Below are 15,960 nucleotides of genomic sequence, written 5' to 3' on the forward strand. Positions count from 1 at the left end.
AAACATTAAATACACTATTTTTGTCTGATAAACTTCTCAAGGTTCTGATATGTGGAAGAAATACACATAAAAACTAGTATGTCTACTAAATGTAAGGAAGGCACTATGCTAGAGAGTCATTTGGGAAGTAGAGGTGGAAAATGATAATCTAGACATACCTTGCCTAGTCTTTACATAATATACATACCTTCAAAATATTACAGGGTCAACCATGGGTCTGAATGAATCTCTCACCTGAGAACCTGCTGGAGGAAAAGTAATTCCTTCCTCTTTCATAGATTTAATAGTTGCAGATATTAGACTAAACTGAGGGTCCTTCTGAAATTCTTCTGACCACTCCACCATTAAAGATTTCAGTTTTTCACATACTTTAGGATGTGCCTTTTAAAGAAAAGGAAAGGGAAATGAACACAAATCTACGGTTAAAATAAGTACTTAAATTATTTAACAAGGAGAATTACCATCAAAATTCTCTTTAATTATATGAACATCAACAAAAGTCCAGCAATTTCTAGCCTAGCTGAGTAAATGACAGATGCCTATTTACATGCTATTTCATGCAAAATGACTGTTTTTAACACCAATTCCTAAGTCTTACTATAATGACAACAAATCTTTTATATTCAGAGATTATTTCCTCCATGTTTTGGAGAATGGAACCAGAGAAACTTGGATGTAAATCTTAGCTATTCCACTTACTAGCTGCATGACCTTGGACAAGTTACTTCTAAGTCTCAGTTTTTGCATTTATAAAATAAGAATGATAAGGGAATCTAATTTCCAAGAATCTAATGCTCCAAGGATAGTTAAGAGCATTCAACAAGACAGTATATATAAAATGCTTAAAGCAATGACTACTTACTGGCCCTCAAAAAGGATTTGCTATTATCTACAGTATATATACTTTGGGGAGAAGAGTTTTTGGTGCTACAAATTAAAAAATCAAATATCAGAACAGTTTATTTCATTTCAATGTATCTAAAAATGACTTCATTTATAATACTTTAGTAATACCACATATAATAACAACATACAATCTATGTATTTTTTAATGACTTAAATTTCTTCTGTTTTTAAAATTTACCTTATTTTTAATCACAGCACGAACTTCTGTTGCAAAATCACGGGAACATACTTCTAAATGAAATATCTTTCCACAGTTTGCCACACAAGCCCCAAGAAGCTATTAATTGAAATAAAAATATACAAATGTTAAAATATTAACTTACTGTAATTAAAAACATTTAAAATTTGTGTCAAATAATAACATGACTTGTACTCACAGTTAGTGCCTGCAGAGCAACATGTGGAACCTTATGATTTACCCTTTTCATTATGGCTTTTAGGCAATCTTTCGCTCTAAAAAAAAAAAAAGAGACAGTTAAGAATTTATTGATAAATGTAATTCAAACATTAAGGTATTATTCTATTACCAAATACTTTTATATTTAATGGCTCAGGCCTGTAATTCCACCACTTTGGGAAGCCAAGGCAGGAGGACCACTTGAGCCCAGGAATTTGAGACCAGCCTGGACAACAAAGTAAGAATTTCTATCTCTATAAAAAATTTAAAAATTAGCTGGGCATGGTGGCGTGTGTCTGTACTCCTCGCTACTCAGGAGGCTGAGGCAAGAGGATTGTTTGAGCCCAGGAGGCTGCAGTGAGCTGTGTCATGCCACCGTACTCCAGCCTGGATGACAGAGAGAGACTCTGACTCAAAATAAAATAAAGTAAGTATAAAATAAAAATAAATTAAATTAAAATCCTGGAAATTTCATGTTATTAAAGGAATAAATATATAAAATGATTTTACACAATATTTTGTTTATAGGCTCATAGAACTTTTAAAAAAAAGCATGTTGCAAATGTTGTGTATTCCAAAATCAAGAGACAAACCACTTTACAAACGGTCTGTCAACACAAGAGACGTATACCAGATCTTTCCATTTCTTCAAGACAGATTTAGCTTTCAGACAGCAAAATCTCATCTTGAAAAAAATCTAACATGATATATAAAGTATAAACATGAATATACTATGAAAAGTTTTAATGTTAAAACAAATGCTTTCATCACTCTTCTAAATTTCTAACATATAGTTCAGCTAATTGCCACATCTCCCCAAAAGCATTTTTTATATTCACTTTTTTCATTTGTTAACTATTATATTTATATGTATATTACTCAAAGACTTTTTTGTTATATTATCTATTGTGTTATCTACTTCATTATTTAAAAGTTCCCATACATATAGAACTCCCAGAGGAATTCCTTAAATAACTCACCTAAACGTTGTTATCAGGTATCCCTATTGTGTCAAGGCTTTCATCACGTGTGTGACTAAAGCAGATTTTCAGTTGAACTCTTGTTCATTTGTTCCTTCAGGATGAAGTTAATCCCGTAAGTCCAGCAATTGGGCTTTTTTAACTTTTATGTCCCAAAAGGACAACAACTGACCCTTTAAGCACATGAAAGTTAGGGGCACCAACACCCCACACAGCTGAAAATCTGTGTATAACTTTTGATTCCCCAAAAGCTTAACTATTAATAGCCTAGTCTTTTTTTTTTTTTTTTTTTTTGAGACAAGAGTCTCACTCTGCTGCCCAGGCTGGAGTGCAGTGGTGCCATCTCAGTTCATTGCAACCTCTGCCTCCTGGGTTCAAGCGATTCTCCTGTCTCAGCCTCCCAAGTAGCTGGGATTACAGGTGCACACTATTATGTCCAGCTAAGATTTGTATTTTTAGAAGAGACGAGGTTTTACCATATTGGCCAGGCTGGTTTCGAACTCCTGACCTCAAGTGATCTGCTCACCTCAGCCTCTCAAAGTGCTGGGATTACAGGCATGAGCCACTGTGCCCAGCCAACTAACAGCCTACTCTTGACCAGAAGCTCTTCACCAATAGCATAAACAGTAGATGGACATATATTTCGTATATACATAATATACTGTATTCTTACAATAAGGTAAGCTAGAAAAAATAAATGTTGTTAAGGAAATCATGAGTTGGAGGAAGAGGGGTTGGTCTTGCAGTCTTAGAGGTGGCAGAGGTGGAAGAAAACCTATGCATAAGTGGACCCTCGCAGTTTAAATCTGTGTTGTTCAAGGGTCAACTGTGATAAAGTCTCATTGTTCTCTCAAAGTTACTTCACAAAAAGAGACACTGGTTATCAAGTTCCTAGACATTCACTGAGCATGACTGGACATCTTACCCATTAGGAGTACTTCCAACTTTGTCACATATGTCCATAATAAGACTCCAATCTTCTGTAGTGTTGTACTCATTTGTGGCTTTTTCTATAAAATATATTAGCATACACAATAATGAGGACACATCTCATATAACACTAAAATACCAGTAAAGGCCCAACATTTAAAAAATCCTACCTTTTCTCTTGCCGAAGATACTACAGATGACCTTCAGAAGACAAAAGTACTTCTACTAACTTAGATTTTAAATTGTATAATTAAATGCACTAAATATCTGGAGGTAAAGCAATTAAATGCCTTCTAAATAAATTAAATATCAATAATCCCATAAAATTCTAATTTGGAAGAAAGTTTTAAAAATGTATCATCAGGACTGGGCATGGTGGCTCATGCCTGTAATCCCACCAATGGGAGGCCAAGGCAGGAGGATCGTTTGAGGCCAGGAGTTCGAGACCAGCCTGGGCAATATAGTGAGAACCTGTCTCTACAAAAAATAAATTTTATAAATTAGCCAGGCATGGTGGCAAATGCCTGTAATCTTAGCTACTTGGGAGGCTGAAATGGGAGGATTCCTTTGCCTATGAATTCAAGGCCGCGGTGAGCTATCACGCTACTGCACTCCAGCCTGGGTGACAGGGTGAGACCCTATCTCTTAAAAAAAATTAGAAAGTATATCATACAAGTAAATATGCACTAAACTGTCCAACAAAGCATTGGTTTTGTAAATTTTTTTTAATAGAGAAGGGGTCTCACTATGTTGCCCAGGTTGGTCTTGAACTCCTGGGCTCAAGGAATCCTCCTCCTTGGCCTCCCAAATGTTGGGATTACAGGCCACTGCACCCAGCCTGAAGCATTGTTTTCAACAGCAAAAAGAAAAACTGATTAATATAGTAAATTCATATAATGGAATATGAAATGAGGGATACAAAATTAAATGAACAAAAATTTATGAAACTCAAAACATGATTTGCTTGGGCTTATAATGCTGAGTCAAAAAAGCTAACAGCAGAAGAATTTATAATATTTACATGAGTTGTTTTCTTCCTTTTTTCTTTTTTCCATTTTTTTTTTTTTTTTTTTTTTTTTGAGACAGAGTCTCACTCTGTTGCCCAGGCTGGCTGGAGTGAAGTGGCACAATCTCAGCTGACTGCAACCTCTGCCTCCCAGGTTCAAGCGATTCTCCTGCCTCAGCCTCCCAAGTATCTGGGACTACAGGTGCCCGCCATCATGCTCAGCTAATTTTTGTATTTTTAGTAGAGATGGGGTGTTACCATATTGGTCAGGCTGGTCTCAAACTCCTGACCTTGTGATCTGCCCACCTTGGCCTCCCAAAGTGCTGGGATTACAGGCGTGAGCCATTGCACCCAGCTACATGAGTTTTTTTAAGACAGCTTTATTGCTATAATTCAAGTATCAATACAATTTACACATTTTAAATGTACAATTTAATGTTTTGACTATATTCATAGAGTTGTACAACTAACACCAGTATCTAATTTGAGAACATTTAATCACTTCCAAGAGAAATCCATACCCACTGGCAGTTACTGTTCATTCTCCCTACATACTCCCAGCCCCAGGCAACCACTTGTCTACCTTCTGTCTCCAAAGATTTACCTATTCGGGATTTTTCATATAAATAGAACCATACAATATATGTTCTTTTCTGACCGGCTTCTGTTATTTGGCATAATGCTTGCAAGGGTCATCCACGTTGTAGCATGTATCAGTACTTCATTTCTTCTTATGGCTAAATAATATTCCACTCTATAGATATACCACATTTATCCATTCACCAGTTCATGAACATCTGGGTTGGCTGGCTGTTTGGTTGGCTGGCTTACTGAGACAGGGTCTCACTCTGTTGCCCAGGCTGGTGTGCAGTGGTGTGATCACGACTCACTGCAGCCTTGATCTCCCAGGGCTCACATGATCCTCCCATCTCGGCTTCCCAAGTAGCTAGGACCACAGGTGTGCACCATCACGCTCAACTAAGTTTTGCATTTTTTGTGGAGATGGGGTTTCGCCATGTTGCCCAGGTTGGTCTCAAACTGCTGGGCTCAAGTGATCTGCCCGCCTCAGCCTCTGAAAGTGCTGAGATTACAAGTCTGAGCCACCATGCCAGTCAACATTTGGATTTTTCAAAAACGTTTTTGGGCTGGTAGCGGTGGCTCATGGCACTTTGGGAGGCCGAGCTGGGCGGATCACGAGGTCAAGGGATCAAGAGTATCCTGGCTAACAGGTGAAACTCCGTCACTACTAAAATTACAAAAAATTAGCTGGGCATAGTGGTGGGTGCCTGTAGTCCCAGCTACTTAGGAGGCTGAGGCAGGGGAATGGTGTGAACCTGGGAGAAGGAGCTTGCAGTGAGCAGAAATCGCACCACTGCACTCCAGCCTGGGCGACAGAGCAAAATTCCATCTCAAAAAAACAAAAACAAAAACAAAAACAAACCACTTTTTGGCTAATATAAATAATGCACTGATGCTATGAACATTCATGTACAAGTCTCTGTGTAGACATCATGTTTTCGGTTTCCTTTGACATATATCTAGGAGTAGAAATGCTGTGTCATATGATAACTCTGTTTAATTTTTTTAGGAATGGGCAGTTTTCCAAGGGAACTATACTATGGTACATTCCCACCAGCAATATGTGAATGTTTCACCTGGAGTTTCATAACATCCAAAAAACACACTATATTCTTTAGGGATATATACACGGGTCATAAAAGTATTAACATGCATGAGAAGGATAAACATCAAATTTGGGGGGTGGTTCAAAAGAAGACAGGGCTTCATTGTATTTATAAAGGTTTATTAAGTTGTACAGCATGTATCCAGAAAATATTTTATTTTCAATATCTTTTTTGTGGTCTGAAATACTACATGATCAAAGTAAAAACTGACAAGTAATTAACCTGCATTGTGAGAAATAAAATAAATTAATTAAACATAAACTGTTAAAAAGCATGATTGGAATATAATGATTGAGTTGTGGAGCATTTTTACTTTACTAACTTTTACAAAAATTTCAGTATCAAGAAATACAATTTTTTCTTCTAGTATGGAGAGGTGGAGATATAAAAAGTACCACTTTAGAAACATTGTATCATTTTATGTCTTTTCTTCTTTATTACATATACTGTATAATTTCAAATATAGAATAATCTAGCAAAACATAAACACACACACACACACACACACAACAGATGGTATCACAGTGATCATTAGGAAAGATGGTAGGAATCCAGGGTAATTTTTTTTTAAAACAGCAAGGAATAATCAAAAGAAGCCAAAAAATGAACTAGCTTAGCAAACAACTATACTTTGTGAGTAAAGAGAAACACACCAATGCAGTTAACCTCAGTTAAATGCTGGAACTCGCTTTAAAAAGCCATGCAAATTGCCTACTACTTATGGATGGAAAGCAATTGATTTGACATGTGATGAAATGACAAACCAGGGGTTTTAGAAAAGTAATATATTTTTGTCTACTGAAAGTTCTAGATCCAGGCACCAAACTATGCAGGTAAAACATATCTACTCAGGTTTTCACCTTCTTCCCTTGTGCAAAAAAGACTATTGCTTTGGAAAGTCAGAGCAGACTATATTGTTTTCGAGGCTTAACTATTCTGAATTACGTATCTAATAAATTCCATGAATTCAGAAGTACAGACAAGGAAAAACCTTTTTCCAATCCCTTTTAAAACTATGATGCATATCCTTCTGGACATTATATATACATATATACACACACATATACATACACACACACACACACACACACACATGCAAAAATAATAAAAGCTAATGCAAAATTAAACAGTATAAGGTATACAAAGACAGCACCCAAAAACAGACAACTTCTTCCTTGGCTAAGTTATGAACAAGACGAGAAACAAACCAGAATAAAATAACACTTTTGTTAGTAACAGAAGCTTTAGATATACTGGCCAAATGAATTTAATAGTGAACCCCAGAAGTGGGCATGCCTTAGCACTAAAGAGGAGAAGGTCTCTCTCTGCAGGGGTAAACCTCTGCATAACTTATTCCATGGAGAAGTAAATGAAAAATCACTCAGTGGTGGTGGAAAGACTAGCTAGTCCTACACAGACGAGCATACGTAAGGCCAGTTATTCTCAAACTTACCAATCAGGTGTCATCACACCAGAGATGAAGTGAATAAAAAAGCAAGGGCAAGCCAGGTGAGGTGGCACACACCTATCGTCCCAGCACTTGAGAGGCCAAGGCAGGCAGATCACTTGAGCCCAGGAGTTCAACACCAGCATGGGCAACATGGTAAAACCCTGTCTCTACAAAAAATACAAAAAAGTTAGCTGGGCCTGATGGCACATGCCTGTAGTCCCAGCTACTTGGGAGGCTGAGGTAGGAGGATGGCTTGAGCCTGGGAGGTCGAGGTTGCAGCGAGACAAGATCGCACCACTGCACTCCAACGTGGACAACAGAGTGAGCCCTGTCTCTACAAAACAAAACAAAACAAAACAAAACAAAGCGCAGGCTCAGGGTGATACTAATGGAACTCCCTTCTCACAAAGAAAACCATAGGGGTACAGAAAAAATATTCCCCACTAATATTGTGATCATACTAAATGTATCATTTCTTTTTTTTTTTAATGTATCATTTCTTAACATGCATTTCTACTCATAAACATCTGTCCACATTCAGAAATATACATCTATACCACTATTTTTAGTAGCTGCATAATGTACCATTATATACAGAGTGGCCACAAAGTTCCAAAACAAGCTAGAGAGAAGCTATCAGCAAACTGATTGTAAATCCATTAAGTACTCTATCTGTCTTCTTTGTTATACTTACTGGTATCATTCATATTGGTGACTCACATAGACTAAATAGAAAACAGGAGGGAAGATTTTGTGCATAGTCCTTTCTGAAGATGTTTCACAGCATTTTTTTTTTTTTGTTTAGCATCTGTCTTTGCCACCTTTCACCACATAGATGAATGTAACCATCACAGCACGAATTTTTGTTTTGTTCACTATTATTATTCTTAGTACATAAACAGCATGCAGGGCACGAAGTAGGTGCTCCATCAATATTTGTTTCATGAGTGAATGAATGATGTTGGTTGCTCCTCCACATTCCATTAGCCTGGTACAATGTGTAAAGTGGCAAACAACAGCAGAGCTTTTGAGTACATGAACTAAAAGGGCTTTAACTCTGATGCCCATCTGTGGACATGGTTTGGCTGATGTCTGCAAAGTTCTGGACCAACCAAAGCTTCACTGCTGAGCAGACAAATATTCAAGGGGCTACATAGGATCAAACTTCAATAGCAACACCACACGGCAACAAAAGGTAACAGCACTAGTGGGCTTATGAAGTTCTAGTTCTCCTCTTATTTACTGAGAGAAGTAACTCTATGTTTGGGAGTCTCAACAAGGAGGCAGGGTAAGTGGGGAAGGCAATGCTTCAAGAGCTTCTTAGACAGGTGACTAACTTTACATACTGAGTCTGAAAAGCAAATCATATATTTTACAGCTTCATGCCAATCTTTCCTATTTGTTTATGATGCAGTTTTGCTATAACAGAATCTACCATTTTTCTTTTTATAGTGTCATTTAGCATACTGTTTGAATTACCTGAAGATTAAATATCCACCCACATTCTTTTCTGTATATTAATCCCCTTTTACATGTAAATCTTTAGGGTATCTAGAACTTCATTTAGTATATCTGGAACCTCACACATGGTGTGAGGCAGGAACAGAAAAATATTTTTACAAATTTTTTGTCAGTTCTACCATTTAAGAATCTATCCTTTCCTCATTGATCTGAGAAGCCAGCATCATCAATTACCAAATTTTATGAGTATGGATGTGTATGAGTACAAAGACACACAATCAGGTGAGTCTGATTTTAGACCATCTAATAACCTACCTAGTCCAGCTAGAATTCAACTTTTCATGATATTTTTCCAATTCTGGTCATGTAACACATTAAATATGAAGCCTATCTGATGCCTTCTAAAGCCTCCCAACAATTTTTAAAATATCTAGTTAGACTATTGTTTATTCGATTTAATTTCCATAGAAAATGGAAAATTCCTGATTTGAATACTCTATCAAGCGCAGTTTAGTCTCTACAAATATAGTACTCACAATTACTCTTTTCAAAAAGTATAAAACCTGAAGACTTCATAATGGCCTGCCAAAAAGGACTTCGTTTTTCAAGTGAGCTAAATAACATTTAAATTACGCACTTAGGAGTATTTTAAACCCCTGGGAAATCTTAAATATTATAATTAAGAAACCAGTCTTTTATAGCATGTCACTTTGCCCAATGTTGGGGCCCTATATCACATTATTCTGTGTCAAACGCATAGAGAGGGAGAAAGTTAAAGGAGCCCTCCTGGGGCCTAAATGCTACATCGCCAGCATTTGGTGGGTGTAAGTCATAACATTTCATCACCAGGCTTCGATCACTGTATATAGAAAGCCTCAAATACAACATGAAATAGCTTAGAAAGATTCTAACAATATGATAAAGAATAATTCCATCAATACCTACCTACAAGGAACAAAAAGGCTCCCCCCAACTTACAGTCATTATGTTCAAAGTACAGCTTTAAAAACAATCTAGCTCTACCCATAAAACTTTTAATAAAATAAGCTCTATCAGTAATAAAAAATTTAACTACATGAAATAAGAATGCCTGCAAGAAAGCTTTAAAGGTCCTCCTATTATGTTTGCAAATAAAAATTCATGACCAGGCTTCTGCTTCCAAACATGATAGCATATCTGGTACCAGACTTGCGATCCTACCAAAAACAACTATAAAACAGGCCAAAATCGATGAGGCAATTGTTTTCAGGGAATGAACAGCAGGCAGAGCAGGTCTCAGATCTTTGAGGGAAGGGAAATATGTAGTGAGCCTCACGATGGCCTCAGCTTTCTGCCTTGGAATACTTTCCTGTCCAGCACAAGGAAGACTAGCCCAAGTAGAGGAGGACTAGCCCAACAAGAGTAGCTGAGAGACAGAGACCAGGTTTCCAAGCACAGTGATTAATCAGAGGCCCTTGGCCAAGGGCTGGGCTACACAAACACACTTGAGATGAGTCTCTATGGGGTCTAGCAGAGATTACCTGCTATGGGGCTGAAAGGTCAAGCAGCACTGGGAGTTATCCTCCCTATCACACATGGAATGTTTGTGTTCCTCCCAAAATTCTTATGTTGAGGCTGTAATCCCCAGTGTGGCTGTATTTGCAGATGGGGCCTCTAAGGAAGTAATTATTGCTAAATGAGGCCAAAAGGATGGGACCCTGATCCAACAGGATTAGTGTCCTTTTAAGAAGATACACCAGAGAGCTAGCACTCTTTGTGTACACACAGCAAGGAAAAGCCATATGAGGACACAGGAATAAGGGGGCTGTATATAACCCAAGGGGCGAACTCTCACCAGACAGCACCTCTGCTGGCACTTTGATCTCGGACTTGCAGGCCCCAGAACTGTGAAAAAATAAATTTCTGCTGCGTAAGCTACCTAGTCTATGGTATTGTTACGGCAGCCCAAGCAGGCTAATTAACACTGCCCAAACAAAGCAAGAGAACACTTCATGCATTTAGTTGAAAATCCAAAAAGGGCACACCTTAGGAGGAAAAGTCCTCTAGAATTTAGTTCAAAACCAAAATAGGCCTCCCTCACAAGGAATAAAACCAAGCCTGTCAAAACCTAAAAGATCCCCCCAATAATATTATAACCTGACAAAATCAACACCATTTAGAGGAAGACAATGTAATTTAGCCTCCCTAAAAAGAATAATCACAATGTCCACTGTAATACAAAAAATTACTAAATAAGCAAACAAGTATCCCAAAATCAAGATTAGTCAATAAAAACAGATGTTAGCATAACCCAAATGTTAGACTTAGCAAGAAAGAACTTTAGAGAATTATATATATTTTCAAGAATGCAAAGATTGGTGAATGCTCAGCAGAGAAATGAAAACTATAAAAATGGAATGTCTGAACTGAAAAGTACAATATCTCAATTAAAAAATGCATTACATGGGCTGGGTGTGGGGGCTCACACCTGTAATCCCAGCACTTTGGGAGGACGAGCGAGGTGGATCATGAGGTCAAGAGATGGAGACCATTCTGGCCAACATGGTGAAGCCCTGTCTCTACTAAAAATACAAAAAATTAGCCAGGTGTGGTGGTGGGCGCCTGTAGTTCCAGCTACTCAGGAGGCTGAGGCAGGAGAATCACTTGAACCTGGGAAGTGGAGGTTGCAGTGAGCCAAGATTACATAACTGTACTCCAGTCTGGGCGACAGAGCAACTCTGTCTCAAAAAAAAAAAAAACAAACAAACTTGTAATACCCAATCACGTGGAAACTAACAATCAGGACATGCAGATAATTTAGAGTATAACAGAAGTTAACATAAAAATGTATTATGATTAAGATACTATGTAACAATACCTTTGGACATGACTAAAGCAATTTAGAACTTTGTCTTAGTCTGTTTTACACTGCTATTTAACAGAATACCTGAAACGGGGTAGTTCATAAAGAACAGAAATTTATTTCTCACAGTTCTGGAGGCTGGAAAGTCCAAGACCAAAGCAACGGCATCTGGTCAGGGCCTTCTTACTGTGTCCTCACATGGCAGAAGGTGGAAGGGCAAGGGAGAGTGAACCCACTCCTGTAAGCCCTTTTTATTGCAGCATTAATCCATTCATGAAGGAGGTACTCTCATGACCTAAACACTTCCCAAAAGGCCCCATCCCCCAACACTGTTACACTGGGGACTGTTTCCAACACATAAATTGTGGGGGACACATTCTGACCATAGCAATCTCAGGGGAAAAAATTGTTTTTTATCTATTAATAGGAGGAAAAACCCTCAATTGTTTCTACACCTTAAAATTGCAGTATAAGAACCGAGAAAAGCTAGCCAAAAATATATATATATAAATATATGTATATATAAACACATATATACAATTTTTTTCTTTTTTTTTTGAGACAGAGTCTTGCTCTGTCGCCCAGGCTGGAGTGCAGTGGCCGGATCTCAGCTCACTGCAAGCTCCACTTCCCGGGTTTACGCCATTCTCCTGCCTCAGCCTCCTGAGTAGCTGGGACTACAGGTGCTCGCCACCAAGCCTGGCTAGTTTTTTGTATTTTTTTAGTAGAGACGGGGTTTTACCGTGTTAGCCAGGATGGTCTCGATCTCCTGACCTCGTGATCCGCCCGTCTCGGCCTCCCAAAGTGCTGGGATTACAGGTTTGAGCCACCGTGCTCAATTAATTAACAATTTAATTAAAAACAAGAATAGGAATGAAGCAATAACTCCTGAGCATTTTACATATGCTAAATCACTTGCTCCTCAATCAAATGAAGGATCCTCATAAGTGGGGACTGGTGGTTCACACCTGTAATCCCAGCACTTTGGGAGGCCAAGGCAGGAGGATCACTTGAGAGTCCAGGAGTTCAAGACCAGCCTGGGCAACACAGTGAGATCCCTCATCTCTAATAAAAAAAAAAAATTTTTTTAAGTAGTCTGGTACAGTGATGCACACCTGTAGTTCTAGCTACTCAGAAGGCTGAAACGGAAGAGTGCATGAGCCCAGGAGTTTGAGGTTACAGTGAGCTATGATTGTGCCACTGTACTCCAGCCTGGGCTGGGTCATTTTACAACCTTGCATGTAAAATAAATAAATAAAAATAAAAACTATATAAATGGGAAAGCTGAGATACAGAAAATTATTCTTCTTATTATTATTTGAGATACAGTCTCACTCTGTCGCCCAGGTTGGAGTAGAGTGGCACCATCTCAGCTCACTGCAACCTCTGCCTCCCGGGTTCAAGCAATTCTCCCGCCTCAGCCTCCCGAGTAGCTGGAACTATAGGCGTATGCCACCATGGCTGGCTAATTTTTGCATTTTTAGTAGAGACAAGGTTTTGCCATGTTGGTCAGGCTGGTCTCGAACTCCTGACCTCAGGTGATCTGCCTGCCTCGGCCTCCCAAAGTGCTGGGATTACAGGCATGAGCCACTGCGCCTGGTCCAGAAAATTATTAAATAACTAGCACAAGGTTATACAGTTAGTAAGCAATAAAATAGAGATTTTAATTTGTGCCATCTGGCTCAGGGTGTGTGCTCCAGGTTCAAATCACTATATTAAACTGCCTCTTGAGAGCAATTTTTGTTCAAAATTGCCAAATTAACATAGTTTTTCTGTTTCCCTATGTATACATTGTTGCAGGAAGTCAGGGACCCTGAATGGAGGGACCGGCTGGAGCCATGGCAGTGGAACATAAATTGTGAAGATTTCATGGACATTTATCAGTTCCCAAAATTAATACTTTTATCATTTCTTAGGCCTGTCTTTACTGCAATCTCTGAATATAAGTTGTGGAGATTTCATGGACATTTATCAGTTCCCAAATAATACTCTTATTAATTTCTTATGCCTGTCTTTAATCTCTTAATCCTGTTATCTTCGTAAGCTGAGAATGTACATCACCTCAGGACTCTATGATGATTGTGTTAACTATACAAATTGATTATAAAACGTGTGTTTTAACAATATGAAATCTGACTGTAAAACGTGTGTTTGAACAATATGAAATCAGTGCACCTTTAAAAAGAACAGAATAACAGCAATTTTAGGGAGCAAGGGAAGATAACCATAAGGTCTGACTGCCTGCGGGGTGGGGCAAAAACAGACATATTTTTCTTCCTGCCGAGAGTCTATAAACAGATGTGCAAGGAGGAGAGATACTCCTCAATTCTTCTCCTAGCAAGGAATATTAAATATTAAGACCCTAGGAAAAGAAGTGCATTCCTGGGGAGAGGTCTATAAACGCCCACTCTGGGAGTATCTGTCTTACGCGGTTGAGATAAGCACTGAAATACACCCTGGTCTCCTGTAGTATCCTCAGGCTTACTAGGATTGGGAAAGTCCAGCCTGGTAAATTTTGGTCAGACTGGTTCTCTGCTCTTGAACCCTGTTTTCTGTTAAGATGTTAATCAAGACAATAAGTGCACAGCTGAACACAGATCCTCATTAGTAATTCTAATTTTGCCCTTTGCCTTGTGATCTTTATTGGCCTCAGAAGCACGTGATCTTTGTGACCTACTCCCTGTTCATACACCACCTCCCCTTTTGAAATCCTTAATAAAAACTTGCTGGTTTTGCAGTTCAGGTGGGGCATTACAGACCTACCGATATGTGATGTCACCCCCAGTGGCCCAGCTGTAAAATTCCTCTCTTTGTACTCTTTCTCTTTCTGAGACCGGCTGACACTTAGGGAAACTAGAAAGAACCTACGTTGAAATATTGGGGGCCGGTTCCCCTGATAATACATACCTTAAACACACTGAATACGAAACATGCAAATGCAACTCTCGTTTGTAAGCAAAGAATCAGGCAGAGTGCCATGATTAACTTTTTTGTTCTGAGATGCAGTTTTGCTCTTGTTGCCCAGGCTGGAGTGCAATGGCACAATCTCGGCTCAATGCAAACCTCTGCCTCCCGAGTTCAAGCGATTCTCCTGCCTCAGCCTCCCGAGTAGCTGGGATTACAGGCATGCACCACTACGCCGGGCTAATTTTGTATTTTTAGTAGGGGTGGGGTTTCTTCACGTTGGTCAGGCTGGTCTCAAACTCCCAACCTCAGGTGATCTGCCCACCTAGGCCTCCCAAAGTGCTGGGATTAAAAGCATGAGCCACTGTGCCCAGCCGATTAACTCCATTTACTAAACCATATAATAATACAATATATTCAAGAGCTGCTTCCTCTGATGCAGTACAGATCAGTCATTGCCATTCTATTCATTTCTCATGTCGCCACCAACATTTTTGGGGTGATTAGGAGGAATTAAGAGAATTGAACATAAGGGGAGACAGGAGGAAAAGAAGGGGGAAAAACACATAAAAATTCCCTTTTACTGTCTTTTAATATTTTAAACCATCTATTAAAAAGGCAAAAGTCCTGGGACCAGCCTTTACTTTCCTACAAGTTCACTTTCTTCTTGGCTGGTATTTCCAAAATACCCTCTGTAATCCTGTTAGGTGAGAACCACGTCCCCCCAAACTCCACAAAATGAGCACACTCACTCATTTACACACACCCTTACTCAGGAGACAGGGCAGAAGCATACATGTTATAATTTCCATTGTAATAGGCCTATCAGGAAGCATAATGTGCCAGACATTTTCTAGTGACTGGGATAAAGGAAAAATGAGTCAGCCAGGTGCAGTGGCTCATGCCTGTAATCCCAGCACTTTGGGAGGCTGAGGAGAGCAGATCACAAGGTCAGGAGATCAAGACAAGCCTGGCTAACATGGTGAAACCCCATCTCTATTAAAAAAAAAAAAATACAAAAAATTATCTGGGTGGGGTGTCACGCACCTGTAGTCCCAACTACTCAGGAGGCTGTGCCAGGAGAATCACTTGAACCCAGGAGACGGAGGTTGCAGTGACCCAAAATAGTGCTACTGCACTCCAGCCTGGGCAACAGAACGAGACTCTGTCTCAAAAAAAAAAAAGTCTCCAAGGTAGCCACTAACATGCCAAAAAGTTACAGATAGAGAATCAAAAGCAAATAGGCCAGGCATATGATTATATTACCTCTGAGACTGAGAAAACCATTATGCACACTCTGTATGCACCTGTGGAGCAGCGTCAGGCTTCAGGCGTGGGATACACATCACCAGTTAAACAACAAGGACCTGTCTTGCCTACATCCAGCTATGAAGCTTTC

At 39.0% G+C, this 15,960-nt stretch overlaps 1 protein-coding gene across 3 annotated transcripts in view; it reads right to left on the reverse strand.

The window, feature by feature from the left end:
• STAM2 (signal transducing adaptor molecule 2) overlaps window positions 1-15,960 on the reverse strand; it is a 52,668-nt gene that overhangs the window by 26,316 nt on the left and 10,392 nt on the right. For 2 of the 3 annotated variants that reach the window (XM_010372901.2, XM_030916670.1), the window contains exons 2-5: window positions 3,209-3,293; window positions 1,284-1,359; window positions 1,085-1,183; window positions 235-381 (exon numbers count right to left, since the gene is read on the reverse strand). In XM_010372901.2, coding sequence (XP_010371203.2) covers window positions 235-381; window positions 1,085-1,183; window positions 1,284-1,359; window positions 3,209-3,293 — 407 coding nt within the window. Of the gene's footprint in view, window positions 1-234; window positions 382-1,084; window positions 1,184-1,283; window positions 1,360-3,208; window positions 3,294-7,357; window positions 7,445-15,960 lie in introns of those variants that run through there. The other variant, XM_030916671.1, reaches the window with a different exon arrangement.

Source organism: Rhinopithecus roxellana, chromosome 14, assembly GCF_007565055.1.
Source record: "Rhinopithecus roxellana isolate Shanxi Qingling chromosome 14, ASM756505v1, whole genome shotgun sequence".
Lineage (NCBI taxonomy): Eukaryota > Metazoa > Chordata > Mammalia > Primates > Cercopithecidae > Rhinopithecus > Rhinopithecus roxellana.